This window comes from Oncorhynchus mykiss, chromosome 13 (genome assembly GCF_057628025.1).
Source record: "Oncorhynchus mykiss isolate SJ-2025 chromosome 13, ASM5762802v1, whole genome shotgun sequence".
Lineage (NCBI taxonomy): Eukaryota > Metazoa > Chordata > Actinopteri > Salmoniformes > Salmonidae > Oncorhynchus > Oncorhynchus mykiss.
In genome coordinates, this window is record NC_143034.1 from 20,202,770 (window position 1) to 20,218,585 (window position 15,816).

The 15,816-nt window shown below is 44.5% G+C and overlaps 1 protein-coding gene across 1 annotated transcript; it reads right to left on the minus strand.

Moving 5' to 3' along the window:
• Positions 1-455: 455 nt before the first annotated feature.
• Positions 456-1,846, minus strand: LOC110485531 (hatching enzyme 1.2). Its single transcript, XM_021556628.3, has one exon. It carries the CDS (start codon positions 1,715-1,717, stop codon positions 917-919), a length of 801 nt encoding a protein of 266 aa, XP_021412303.2. The 5' UTR covers positions 1,718-1,846; the 3' UTR covers positions 456-916.
• Between the last annotated feature and the right edge of the window lie 13,970 nt (positions 1,847-15,816).

Here is a 15,816-nt window from a genome sequence, read left to right on the forward strand (position 1 = left end):
TAACCCTACCCCTAGCCCATAACCCTAGCTCTAACCCTAGCTCTAACCATAACCCTAGCTCTAACCCTACCCCTAGCTCTAACCTTAACCCTAGCTCTAACCCTAACGCTAGCTCTAACCCCAACCTAACCCTAGCTCTAACCCTACCCCTAGCCCATAACCCTAGCTCTAACCCTAGCTCTAACCCTAACCCTAGCTCTAACCCTACCCCTAGCTCTAACCTTAACCCTAGCTCTAACCCTAACCCTAGCTCTAACCCTAACCTTAGCTCTAACCCTAACCTTAGCTCTAACCCCAACCTAACCCTAGCTCTAACCCTACACATAACCATAACCCTATCTCTACCCCTAACTCTAGCTCTACCCCTAACCCTAGCTCTAATCTAACCCTAAATGATGTAGTGTGGACAATTGACTGAAATGACTTGACAAAAGAAAGATAGAGGACTTATGTGCTTCCTCATGAGATGTATTTATTTCCATTACTATCAAGTAATGAACACGACAAAATGAGTTAACCCCACATTGCCTTCAAACAACACAATGCCAGATCATTTTAACATTGACAGTCCGACATCAAATTCAGACATCAGATCCAGACATCAGAATCAGACATCAAATTCAGACATCAGATTCAGACATCAAATTCAGACATCAGATTCAGACATCAGATTCAGACATCAGATTCAGACATCAAATTCAGACATCAGATTCAGACATCAGATTCAGACATCAAATTCAGACATCAGATTCAGACATCAAATTCAGACATCAGATTCAGACATCAGATTCAGACATCAGATTCAGACATCAGATCCAGACATCAGATCCAGACATCAGATTCAGACATCAGATTCAGACATCAAATTCAGACATCAGATTCAGACATCAGATTCAGCTCCAACTTTTCCCTCCCTTTAACACCTGTAGAGCTTGTTAACCCTCTGAACGTCGATCGCAGACATCTCCAAGCTCTGTCCGATGGGCACAGTGGCGTCAGGAATAGGAGTGATCGTCTCCTTCCTATACACAGTGCTGAACGACCATCTATTATAATGCATGACAGAGGAGTAGTCATAGGGAATGTCCAGGTTGTTGGTGTCCTCTTTGTCGAAGTTGGGCTCCTCCCCACGTTCAACATACTCCCAGTTGATCCGGATGTACTTGTCGCGGTCACTCCTGTTCTGTTCGTGGTAGAAACCCAGAGCGTGGAGCAGCTCGTGCTGGATGGTACCGTGGTAAACACACCCTCCTTTTTCGAGGGATACGAGCTGCTTACCTCCGGTTTTTCCAACCCATGAAGAACAGCCGGATCTGCTTTCGATGCTAAGGTAGTCCCTCTGGTTGCTACGTTGGACGAAGCGCACGCAGGTCTTGGTGTGGAAGGTGTTCATGGCGTACTTGATCTTCCCCTGGGAATAAGAGTCAAAATCTGAGCTGAGCGTGTAAGGAACCTTGACGAGGTTCTCTGACTTCTTCCTCTCCCAGAGACATTTGTTGGACCACAAGCACCTGATGGCAGTCCTGGTTCTGGGGACCATGACGTCTCCTTCCATCAGCATCTCTGTGGTGCCATTGTTGGTCTCCAGGATCCTGGTTGTGATGTCCACCAGATCATCTGGGTCTTCTGTGAAGACCATCTCATCAAGCTGGAGAGGGTGGGCCTGTGTGAGTCCTAGGAAGAGGAGGAAGAAGGAGAGAGAAAGAAGGTAGGCCATTTTTCTTAGCAGTCGGAGAGACTGTTTGGGTGTCCTCTTTCGCTGTGGCTGTGGGGGACAGCCCGGCCAGCCGGATGCCTGACGAAGACCCAGATGACACAGGACACAACATTCTCAGAAGCCTCAACTCGTGACCAATCCAGCCTTGAACTGGCTGAACCGGCTGGTCATCACTCTCTGTACCCAAAGTAGACAATGTTTCACTGTTCCCATTGTTCAGTTGAAAGTTGTATCAGTTTCATATCAACCAACGTCTGTACTGATGCATGTATGGGTCATTCAGAATGACTACGTAATCTTCAGACAGAGTAGTTAGCCGTGTCTATTCAAGTTGTTCAGGTAATGTAATGTATCTATACCAGAGCTGTAGGAGTTGTCCAGCTATGCTGCTACAGTCTTTATGATGCGCCACCACCAGACCAGACACACTCTCCCCACACATTCCTAAACCAGAAACTCTGATTGTAATTGCCCTACTCTGAGGCCACTGTAGCCTGGTTGAGGCATTAAGGTCTTAGTGACTAGAAACATGGTAAAGGACAGACAATACTGTTTAGTCCACAAGTGGTAACAATTTCATTTCATTCAATAATCCGGTTTACGTTAATATGGCGTTTTAAAGGCCTTATACCCAATCATTCCAATCCTAGCTGTGCTGAAGACATTGTGCTGGATACACATAGACTGTGTGTCTGGGGCTGGTGTTTGTAGGGTTATGGAAGAGTGGAGGGACAGGAATGCTGTTTTTGATTCTGTTAGACCCCATAGCAGCACTGCAGAGATCCTAAAATGGTTGAGGATTGTGAATGGTGTAAGTGGGTGGTGACGGAGTGGGTGAGTGCACAACAGATAGAGAACAGGCTGAGTATCTCTCTCTGTGTATATCTCCCTCGTTCCCTCTCCCTCCCTCGCTCCCTCGCTCTCTCTCTCTCTCTCCCTCTCCCTCTCCCTCGCTCCCTTGCTCTCTCTCTCCCTCTCCCTCTCTCTCTCTCGCCCTCTCGCCCTCGCCCTTTCTCTCCCTCTCTCCCTCCCCCTCTCCTTCTCCCTCTCTCCCCCTCCCCATATCCCTCTCTCTCTCTCCCTCTCTCCCTCCCCATATCTTTCTCTCTCCCTCTCTCTCTCTCTCTCTCTCCCTCCCCATATCTCTCTCTCCCTCCCCATATCTCTCTCTCTCTCTCTCTCTCTCTCTCTCTCTCTCTCTCTCTCTCTCACATACTGTAATTCATCCTCCAGTATTTATCTACATGTGTGTGCCACACACCGGTACGCTCCCTCCTCCTTCCTACACCACATCATCAGACATAACCACAGTTCCTAGTCTTCATTCATCCCGCCTGAGGTGAGAGGGCGAGGAGAACTGGGTCTGATGTATGTCCATGGGCCTGACATACAGACACTGTCTCCATACGTTCTGCTTCACACTGATTAGGCTACACAGTGTGAGGGACGACCTTGGATCAACTGCACTTCGAGGATAAAGATCTGTATATGGCTGAAAGCTACACACTCCTCTATGGTGAACCATCACTCTACTCTACTCACCCTCCCTAATGGTACGTTCACATATAGAAATGACTAGTAGTCTAAGGATTAAAAGCCACCCGTGTTAAGTTTGTTTAAATTATTCTACCTTATCAACAAGTGCAAAGCTTCTATTTATTTTTCCTTTGATTTTCGTACTCCTTAGTAACCTGATTAATATGTCTTCATTGCACCGCTGTCATGTTCAAGCTTAGTTAAACGACTGTGGGTTGACTCTACTCTTGTGTTACGGCAGATAGCACCCCTCTTATCACATACAGAGATTCATATAACATTCATGGGAGTTAGATGATCAAGACAGACTATGGTCTCTAATGCCACCATATTCCCTAGATACAGATGTAGGATCTTAATGTGAGCCCGTTTGCTACACCAGGAAGAGAATCGTGCGCAACAGGAAAAGTGAATTATTATGTGGATTATAATTCACGGACATGTTTGTAGGGGTTGATACATTTTCAGAAGGGAAAATTAAGTCTGAAATTTTAACGTGGAAATTACCATCCTTGAATACACTGCTAGTTTGCATTTCCTGCCGAGCAGGAAGATTCCTGCAACAACAGGAGGATCGAATTAAGATACAGCATCTGTAGAGCGATACTTTTGACTAGCCCTCCCCCTATGTAGTGCACTACTTTTGTCAAAAGTAATACACTTTGTAGGGAATAGGGTGCCATTTTGGGATGCACAGTATGTTAATATCTAGGGTGTGTAGATGAAACTAGAGATGCCACTGTAATGTAATGGATGAGATTTACACTACAGTGCAATGCTGAGAACACACAAATGGAATGAGGAGGAGAGAGAGGAGGAGAGGGGGAGAGGAGAGGGGAAGAGGAGAGGGGGAGAGGGGGAGAGGGGGAGAAGAGAGGAGGGGGAGAGGAGGAGAGGAGAAGAGTGGAAGAGGAGGGGGAAAGGAGAGGAGAAGAGGAGGAGAGGGGAGATAGGGGCATATTAACCAACTATCTTTCATTCGGGGTGAAAACTGACCTAAGATCAGTGTTTAGTGGCAGTTTTATTGCACTGCACTTCTGTCAGACGTTGACTAAAATACTTGCATGATACCATAACCAGTAAATAAGCACTAACCCTTGTATAGTACAACATGGACAGAAGAAGTCTATTTAGACCTGCTAATTACACCTGGATGTAAACTGAACGGGCAAGTTTTCAGTAGGCATGGTGTTGTGTACTCTGATCAACATGGATTATTACGGGATCATCACCTAGTTGGAACTGTGGGGTTAGACTGTGAGAAACTCCCATTGGGTGTTTGTACAGGACAGGTAGGATGGACACCAAGCCATAATCCTAATCCAGACACATCTATGAAGGTTCTGTATAAAATACATGGTCTCTCTGGACTCCAGCATCCAGACACAGCCAAGAAGTCTGTCAGATGTTGAATAAAATACTAAAACGTAAGTATTCCAGTCTAGGGAGTCTCCACTACTGCATCCAAAGACCCTTCCCTCCAAAGAGTCTCCTCTCCACTGCCAAGAAAGTCGAGCTACTTTAGTTCTCTCGCCTTAGTTCTTCCTAGGCCTCTCCATGGGGATGACGAGGATGGGATGATCCTTAGTTCTTCCTAGGCCTCTCTGTGGGGATGACGAGGATGGGATGATCCTTAGTTCTCCTAGGTCTCTCCGTGGGGATAACGAGGATGGGATGATCCTTAGTTCTTCCTAGGCCTCTCCGTGGGGATGACGAGGATGGGATGATCCTTAGTTCTTCCTAGGCCTCTCCGTGGGGATGACGAGGATGGGATGATCCTTAGTTCTTCCTAGGCCTCTCCGTGGGATGACGAGGATGGGATGATCCTTAGTTTTTCCTAGGCCTCTCTGTGGGGATGACGAGGATGGGATGATCTTCACAGAAGACACAATGATCAAATTAAGACCACAAATCTGTACAAGTGTTAAAGGAATGGGAGGCATGAGTGAAAGGACGTTGGATTTAGAGGTGGTCTTTATTTGAAACCATAAGGTTTTAGTTCCAGGTCCAAAGTGTCTAATTATTTTATCATAATGTCAATTCATTGTAATAGCATGGATGTAAAAACCTCTAGCACCCCAAAGTCAACTCTGAACCTGGAAGTCAGTTCCTCTGAGTTTTCTCATTCTTCCTGTCTGATCAGGGACTGATTCAGATCTGGGACACCAGGTGGGTGCAAGTCATTATCAGGTAGAACAGAGAAGTAGCAGGCTCCGGACCTCGTAGGGTAAGAGTTCAACACCCCTGCTGTAGAGTTTCCCAAGTCATTATCAGGTAGAACAGAGAAGTAGCAGGCTCCGGACCTCGTAGGGTAAGAGTTGAACACCCCTGCTGTAGAGTTTCCCAAATCATTATCAGGTAGAACAGAGAAGTAGCAGGCTCCGGACCTCGTAGGGTAAGAGCTGAACACCCCTGCTGTAGAGTTTCCCAAATCATTATCAGGTAGAACAGAGAAGTAGCAGGCTCCGGACCTCGTAGGGTAAGAGCTGAACACCCCTGCTGTAGAGTTTCCCAAATCATTATCAGGTAGAACAGAGAAGTAGCAGGCTCCGGACCTCGTAGGGGAACAGTTGAACACCCCTGCTGTAGAGTTTCCCAAATCATAATCAATATTGGATCTTGTAGGGACTGTGTATTAGCAAGCCTCCCTCAGCCTGTCAGAGATATGAGTATTAATGCACATCTGATGGGTTTTGTTCAAGTAACAGGGTTGACTAGGGGGTGGTAGTGTGTGTGTGTGTGTGTGTGTGTGGGAGAGTTCATCTTCATGACAGAGTGTGTGTTTGGTACAAAGCACAGACTGTGGTGCTCTGTCTGATGACTGCACACACAGACATAGATCAGGGTATTTGTGTGGGCTGTCCAGGCTCCCACATGCCAGCTCTACACTCTCTGTCTGTATCCCAAATCCCACTACTTTTGACCAGGGTCCATACTGTATGTCTCTGGTCAAACGTAGTGCACTACGTAGGGAATAGGTGGTCATTTGGGATGCAACCTGTCTCTTACACACACACACACTCTTGTCTGGAAGAGAAGATCACCTCAGAGGAGTGAAATCACAGGGAGAGATAAACTGACTTGACTGAGTTTGCCCTGAAATGTTCACCTTGAAAACAGGAGGCAGAGAGAGAGCTGTGTCAGAACAGTTTTTTTTTATAAGACTCCATGAGCAGAAAATGAACGTTTTGTTGAGATATATTATATTGACTTAAATTCAGTTAGATTTATATTTAGATTTTAGTCATTTAGCAACTTTTACCAGAGTAACTTACAATACATCTTAATGTAGTAAGGTTGTTTTAAAGGTGTAGTTGAACTAAAATTACCACATTTTCCCACTAGACTATAAAGTGATTGTTCCCTTGTGACAACCCCCTTAGAGAGTACTGGGTGGTCTATGTTCTCTTGTGGTAGTGAGGGAAGCTTTTTTTTATTGTTAAGTAGCACACTGTGACGAGGGGCAAACCGCTCGCACACACACACACTGTGACGAGGGGCAAACCGCTCACACACACACACTGTGACGAGGGGCAAACCGCTCACACACACACACACACACTGTGACGAGGGGCAAACCGCTCACAAACACACACTGTGACGAGGGGCAAACCGCTCTCACACACACACACTGTGACGAGGGGCAAACCGCTCACACACACACACACACACACACACTGGGACGAGGGGCAAACCGCTGACACACACACCCTGTGACGAGGGCCAAACTGCTCACGCTCACACACACACACACACACACACACACACACACACACACACACACACACACACTGTGACGAGGGACAAACCGCTCACACACACACTGTAACGAGGGGCAAACCGCTCACACACACACACACTGTGACGAGGGGCAAACCGCTGACACACACACACACACTGTGATGAGGGGCAAACCGCTGACACACACACCCTGTGACGAGGGCCAAACTACACACGCACACACACACACACACATACACACACACACACACACACACACACACACACACACACACACACACACACTCATGGATAACATTTGGGCTGTGTCATGGCACATAGGCTATGAAGTGTTTGCTGTCATTATGATGTCCACTAAGAGGACAACTTTGCATCACAACAGATGCCAAGACTGTTGACTTATGCTTTAATGTATCTAGCCTATCTAAATACGTTGATTCAAGAATTATAGAAATGTATTTCTTGTCATGGATCAAGATCCCTACAGTCCTCTGCCAGATAGCCAGCTTGCATCCACCTCAATCCCAAGCAAGCCTAGCAACAAGCAACAAGCCTAGCAACAAGCCCTAACAGCAAAAGGACCCAGTCACACAAGGAACAGTCCTAAACACAGCAACAAGTGTTTTCTTCTTTTAGTTCCCACCGTGTCTCCATGGTCCACTTCCAGACAAACTGTATTTGCTACCACCAGCCAGAATAGCAGGCCTGGCTATCCTCAGAGGGTCAAGGAGGGCTTGGTACCCAGCCAACAGTGCACTGAGCTGGGCCGGGAAGGAAGGAGCATTGGGGGTGCTTGGATGATCTATGATCCATACCCCCGTGGTTGTATTGAGTCATGGCAGACAGACAGGCAGACAGACAGACAAGTTATGGCATTTTAGTATATAGCTTTCTGGTGGGATAGATAGGTAGAGATTGATAGATAGGTAGAGATTGATAGATAGGTAGATATTGATAGAGGGGTAGAGATTGATAGATAGGTAGATATTGATAGATAGGTAGAGATTGATAGATGGGTAGAGATTGATAGATGAGTAGAGATTGATAGATTGGTAGAGATTGATAGATAGGTAGGGATTGATAGATAGGTAGAGATTGATAGAGGGGTAGAGATTGATAGATAGGTAGATATTGATAGAGGGGTAGAGATTGATAGATGGGTAGAGATTGATAGATGAGTAGAGATTGATAGATTGGTAGAGATTGATAGATAGGTAGAGATTGATAGATAGGTAGAGATTGATAGATAGGTAGATATTGATAGATAGGTAGAGATTGATAGATAGGTAGAGATTGATAGATAGGTAGAGATTGCTAGAATAATTTCATCTTTGTTGGGTTTCCTAAAGCGTTATCTATAGGACAAGTATTGGTCCAAATGTATGCTTCTCTCTAGACAGTATAGCTTTGGCAGAAAAGCAGTAATTGTTTTTGGAAGACCGACACACACGCACACTTGATAATTGTTTGGTAGAATGATTCACCACTAAATAAGAAGCATATATTTCTGATTCATGTACGATCTTTGCTCACACTGATTTCTCCTACACATCTGGCACAAATTCCAACCTCTCTGTGGGGTTACGAGGATCTTCACTTGTCCATCAGCGTCTGCTTTAGCTGTGTGGAGGATGAGGTCAGGGATATAGTGAAGCCATGGATTGCAACAGGTATTCTAGGAATCCATTAAATGATGTGTTTCTATACTATGGGATCACAGAGGGCTATATTGTTTATGAAAACAGGGATTTTCGTAAAGAGTAATTATGTTTAATATAACGTTAAAGCTTAGCTGGATATGCAATCCGGTGCATGGCTACAAAGCTCTTGTTGGCATCCGAACGGTATGTATAGGTCAGACAGGATCGTGGAGGCAGTGTATTAACAGAGTTTATGGGTCATGCACCATGTACAATCCCCCTCTGATATATGATACAGTCATACTGGGACGTGTGTGTGTGTGTGTGTGTGTGTGTGTGTGTGTGTGTATGTGTGTGTGTGTGTGTGTGTGTGTGTGTGTGTGTGTGCGTGCGTGTGTGTGTATGTGTGTGTGTGTGTGTGTGTGTGTGTGTGTGTGTGTGTGTGTGTGTGTGTGTGTGTGTGTGTGTGTGTGTGTGTGTGTGTGTGTGTGCGTGCGTGCGTGCGTGCGTGCGTGCGTGCGTGCGTGTGTGTGTGTGTGCGTGCGTGTTACACTGGGACCTGTTATACATGACATATGACCATGTGCCATGTGTATGGATTCAGTAGGATGGAACGGCGATGACAGCAGGCATCATTAAATCATTCACATAAAATGTGTCCTGACTGCCTGGGTTTTCAGTGGTCCTTGGTGGCTCCCGTTCTGCTATGGGTGAGATTAGTGTGATGGGAGGGGTTTAACAGGTCATGTCCGCTGGTCTCATTGGCTTCTATTTGTAAATGGTCATAGAAATAAAAGGAAATGTGTTGGCAACATACAGAAACAGTACAATATGTTTAGAAGATTTGATCTTTAAAATGTTCTGCTGTAGGTCCACTAAGGCTATGCTCACCAGACAGTCAGCGTGCCACATCATAATACATCATGTATATACAGTATAACAGAATATATTGGCACCTATTCATCCAAAGTAGGCAGATGCTGCATGAAGTGTGTGATGATGTGTACCAGGATGAAGAGGGATTCTAGAACCAACAGATGACTGGATAAACAACATTTATCAGTTCTGTACCGACACGAAAAAGAGTAGTGAGTACTCAGGCAGTGCCCTATGGTTAAGAAGTATCCTGGGTATTAGAACTCAGGCAGTGCCCTATGGTTAAGAAGTATCCTGGGTATTAGTACTCAGGCAGTGCCCTATGGTTAAGAAGTATCCTGGGTATTAGTACTCAGGCAGTGCCCTATGGTTAAGAAGTATCCTGGGTATTAGAACTCAGGCAGTGCCCTATGGTTAAGAAGTATCCTGGGTATTAGAACTCAGGCAGTGCCCTATTGTTAAGAAGTATCCTGGGTATTAGAACTCAGGCAGTGCCCTATGGTTAAGAAGTATCCTGGGTATTAGAACTCAGGCAGTGCCCTATGGTAGTATCCTGGGTATTAGTACTCAGGCAGTGCCCTATGGTTAAGAAGTATCCTGGGTATTAGAACTCAGGCAGTGCCCTATTGTTAAGAAGTATCCTGGGTATGAGTACTCAGGCAGTGCCCTATTGTTAAGACGTATCCTGGGTATGAGTACTCAGGCAGTGCCCTATTGTTAAGAAGTATCCTGGGTATTAGAACTCAGGCAGTGCCCTATGGTTAAGAAGTATCCTGGGTATGAGTACTCAGGCAGTGCCCTATTGTTAAGAAGTATCCTGGGTATTAGAATCAGGCAGTGCCCTATGGTAGTATCCTGGGTATTAGTACTCAGGCAGTGCCCTATGGTTAAGAAGTATCCTGGGTATTAGAACTCAGGCAGTGCCCTATGGTTAAGAAGTATCCTGGGTATTAGAACTCAGGCAGTGCCCTATGGTTAAGAAGTATCCTGGGTATTAGAAATGGCACGTGCAATAAATCAATAGTCAGGCCTTGCCATTGAACCGCATCAGAACAAATGTACCGCGTCAGAACACTAATTCCCTACCAGCTTTTCAGTAAACATAGACTGAAGGGTGAGAGGGGGAGGTGAGGTGAGGGCATGGGGTGCGGAGGGGGTAGGAGGAAGGGTGTGCTCAATGGGGAGGGGAGGGTGAGAGGGGGAGGTGGGGCGAGGGCATGGGGTGCGGAGGGGGTAGGAGGAAGGGTGTGCTCAATGGGGAGGGGAGGGTGAGGAGGAGTGAGGCAGACAGGTGAGGGGTAAGGGAGGGGAATTCATTCATTAATGACGACATTAAACAGTCTACCACGCCAACACTGGAACTATCTGGCACTGTCTCTGACAGAAACTCTGCTTATTTACTCTACAAAGTACATCAAGAGGAATAAGGTTTACACAAATAATTACCCCAGACACTTTCCCTCCTCATAAGATATAATTCCTGCACCACTTGCCCAAATAAACTGCATTAAGAGCAACCACATGTAGTCACTTCACTATGGTGTGAGGGGAAAGCTTGACGTAGACCAGGTCACAAAATGGCAGCTCATAGCATATGACTGAGCGATGGTGCATTAAGTGGCGTTCGTGCTTGTAAGACATGTTAGCACATTAAAATATGTTAATATTTGACCCCAATTGTAAATGGAGTTAGAAAAGACTCTCCTTCCCACGGTGGTTCTTGTAAGGAGCATGGTTTATGAATACCGACTGCTTCTCAAATAAACCTTTCCATCCAGTGCCACACACATACCCTCAGATCAAAACAGCTAGACTCCAGTATAGGCTACGCTAGAATACAATATCAAATGGAGAAAGTAGGTAAATAAACACATTTAAGAGGCCAGTGTCATGCTTCATTTCCTTATCAGTCAATCTGCCTCCATATTGCTGTTTTTGCTTATGATATACCCTTAAGAGCTGTAACATATACAGTGTAGTGTGTTGTGTTATTACTGTAATATATACAGTATAGTGCGTTGTGTTATTACTGTAACATATACAGTGTAGTGTGTTGTGTTATTACTGTAACATATACAGTATAGTGTGTTGTGTTATTACTGTAACATATACAGTATAGTGTGTTGTGTTATTACTGTAACATATACAGTATAGTGTGTTGTGTTATTACTGTAATATATACAGTACAATGTGTTGTGTTATTACTGTAACATATACAGTATAGTGTGTTATGTTATTACTGTAATATATACAGTATAGTGTGTTGTGTTATTACTGTAACATATACAGTATAGTGTGTTGTGTTATTACTGTAATATATACAGTACAATGTGTTGTGTTATTACTGTAACATATACAGTATAGTGTGTTATGTTATTACTGTAATATATACAGTATATTGTGTTGTGTTATTACTGTAACATATACAGTATAGTGTGTTATGTTATTACTGTAACATATACAGTATAGTGTGTTGTGTTATTACTGTAACATATACAGTATAGTGTGTTGTGTTATTATTGTAACATATACAGTATAGTGTGTTATGTTATTACTGTAATATATACAGGTTATAACTGTCACTCAACTCAGCAGCATGTCCTCCATGTAGACATAATGTGCTTTACAACTGGCTTGAGGAACAACTTTCCCCAAACAGCAGATCTAGGATAACATGACCTGTTCCTCAACCCTATCCATAACTAAGGTGGAAAAGAAACATCTAATCCTGGACCAGCATTTAGGGTACAACTTCTAACAACTTCTAACTCCTACAGTGGTTTCATGACAGAAACCCATGTCAATACTCACCTCTAGTGGATTATAAAGTCAAATCTATCCCTCTTTCAAATTCCAAATGGTCCTACAATAAGATATCACAGCCAAGGAGGATATAGGAAATTATTATTATTGTTTTGACATCCAGATAATTTAATTTCCGTTATTGAATATTTACCATGTCATTATTCTGTTTGTGTTTCAGGCAAATTCACCAATCACACTCAGCACTTATCTAGTGGGCTATGGTTTACAGTAGCCAGTTTGGTTGCTGTCCAACTGGTCTCGGTCAGGACAGTCAAATAAGCAGCAGTGAGAGTTCACAAGGAAACTATTTCTCCCACGTTCCATTGGCTCATTGCGGAGAGAGGAGCAAGGCACTGATTTCCCATGAGGTGAACAGATCCCCCCTATGTCTAGAGAACTGTCCCTCTACACACCCAAGTCCAGTGGGTTCTTTCTCTCTCTCCTCTTCCATCTCTCTCTCTGTGTATCTCTATCCTTCTCCTCTCTTCTCCCTCCTATTTCTGTCTGTATAACTCTTTCTCTCAACCTTTCTCCCTCTCTCTCCTTCCTTCTATCCAGTGGGGTAAAGTCCTTAAGTAAAACTAATTTAAAGTACTACTTAAGTAGTTTTTTGGGGAATCTGTACTTTACTTTACTATTTATATTTTTGCACACTTTTACATTCCTAAAGAACATAATATACTTTTTACTCCATACATTTTCCCTGACACCCAATTCACACACTTATCAAGAGAACATCCCTACTGTCTCTTCATCCCTACTGTCTCTTCATCCCTACTGTCTCTTACCTGGCGGACTCACTCAACACACACACTTATCAAGAGAACATCCCTGGTCATCCCTACTGTCTCTTATCTGGCGGACTCACTCAACACACACACTTATCAAGAGAACATCCCTGGTCATCCCTACTGTCTCTTACCTGGCGGACTCACTCAACACACACACTTATCAAGAGAACATCCCTGGTCATCCCTACTGTCTCTTATCTGGCGGACTCACTCAACACACACACTTATCAAGAGAACATCCCTGGTCATCCCTACTGTCTCTTATCTGGCGGACTCACTCAACACACACACTTATCAAGAGAACATCCCTGGTCATCCCTACTGTCTCTTACCTGGCGGACTCACTCAACACACACACTTATCAAGAGAACATCTCTGGTCATCCCTACTGTCTCTTACCTGGCGGACTCACTCAACACACACACTTATCAAGAGAACATCCCTGGTCATCCCTACTGTCTCTTATCTGGCGGACTCACTCAACACACACACTTATCAAGAGAACATCCCTGGTCATCCCTACTGTCTCTTACCTGGCGGACTCACTCAACACACACACTTATCAAGAGAACATCTCTGGTCATCCCTACTGTCTCTTACCTGGCGGACTCACTCAACACACACACTTATCAAGAGAACATCCCTGGTCATCCCTACTGTCTCTTATCTGGCGGACTCACTCAACACACACACTTATCAAGAGAACATCCCTGGTCATCCCTACTGTCTCTTACCTGGCTGGCTCACTCAACACAAATGCTTTAATTGTAAATTATGTCTGAGTGTTGGAGTGTGCCCCAGGCTATCCATCAATAAAAACATTACAAAATAAATTGTGCCGTCTGGTTTGCTTAATATAAGGAATTTGAAATGGTTTATACTTTTACTTTTGGTACTTAAGTACATTTTTAGCAATTCCATTCACCTGAGTATATTTAAAACCAAATACTTCTAGACTTTTACTCAAGTTGTATTTTACTGGGTGACTTTCACTTATACTTGAATCATTTTCTATTAAGGTACAGTATGTTTACTTTTTCTCAAGTATGACAATTTAGTACTTTTTCCACCATTGCTTCCACCCCCCCATGGCTTTAACTAGGATCGTAGCCAGATTCACCACAATAAACTTGTTGGTGGGATGATATGACCATGAAGACAGCCTCAGGAGAACAAGACGAAAAAGTGGAAAGATGTTTACTGAACTTCTACTGGGACAATCTATTAATACACGTCTGGCACGGCATTGAGTGGCCGGGGACTGTGACATTGTCAAGAATGTCCAAAACAGTACTGAAGATGAGCATGGAAAATATACGATATCAACAACTAGGATGGGATTATTCTAGAAGTATCAGGGGAGATTGAGATGTTTTCCTATTCACATATATGGATATTGGACAGTAGGCCTTATGTAGATTTGATACATCCACAAGGGCCCAATGATGACCTATGAACTATAGACACACATTTACTGGAAAGTGAGGAACCCCAAATAAAATGGTCCTAGATCGATGGGAGATGGCATGGTTGAAAGACTCGTTTTTTGTTATGAATACCGAGAATCCTAATAATGACCTCTATATCCAGGTTGTAGCCATGGTTTCCCAATATGGGCTACGCACAGAGAGCAGACAGAGACAAAGAGAGCATTGTATTCCTCTACCAACTCGTCATGCTTCATTTCACACTGGAACGCTACTGCAGATAGCCAGGCTATTACGCAATGTGTTCCAATACAATACAGTGTGTGCTCCCCAAATGGGACCCTATTCCCTATAAAGTGCATTACTTTTGACAAGGGCTCTGGTCAAAAGTAGTGCACTAGTTAGGGATAGGGGCCATTTGGGACACAGACAGTATGTTCCTTGTTTGACAGGATGTGATGAAAAGAAGCTGATACGTGATGTATTGAACACGATGGACTTTTTTCTTATAGAGGCCATATTACAACATATTGTTATTATTGGGGTCGTTAGCTGAAGCTCAACTAGCTGTGAAACCAATTATAGTGTCAGAACATGAACACAACATATCTTGTCTGTACTAAAGTGGGTGGCGGTGTTGAGGGAAAAGTTGGTGGTGTTCAACCCAAGAGGCCTAAAGTACTGTAGCTCCCTGTTAATGTAGTGGGGCACCACTCAGAACCTGCCATGAGTATTCAGACTGTTACCCATCCACCCTCCACCACTATCCCCCTCTCCCTCTCTCTCACTGTCCCTCAGAGATGGAGAGAATACTCCCTCTCACTGTCCCTCAGAGATGGAGAGAATACTCCCTCTCACTGTCCCTCAGAGATGGAGAGAATACTCCCTCTCCCTCTCTCTCATTATCCCTCAGAGATGGAGAGAATACTCCCTCTCCCTCTCTCTCACTGTCCCTCAGAGATGGAGAGAATACTCCCTCTCCCTCTCTCTCACTGTCCCTCAGAGATGGAGAGAATACTCCCTCTCCCTCTCTCTCACTGTCCCTCAGAGATGGAGAGAATACTCCCTCTCCCTCTCTCTCACTGTCCTTCAGAGATGGAGAGAATACTCCCTCTCCCTCTCTCTCACTGTCCTTCAGAGATGGAGAGAATACTCCCTCTCCCTCTCTCTCACTGTCCTTCAGAGATGGAGAGAATACTCCCTCTCTCACTGTCCCTCAGGGATGGAGAGAATACTAATAACATGCAAACGAGTGGTGTATGGAGAGATGGGAGGGGGGAAGA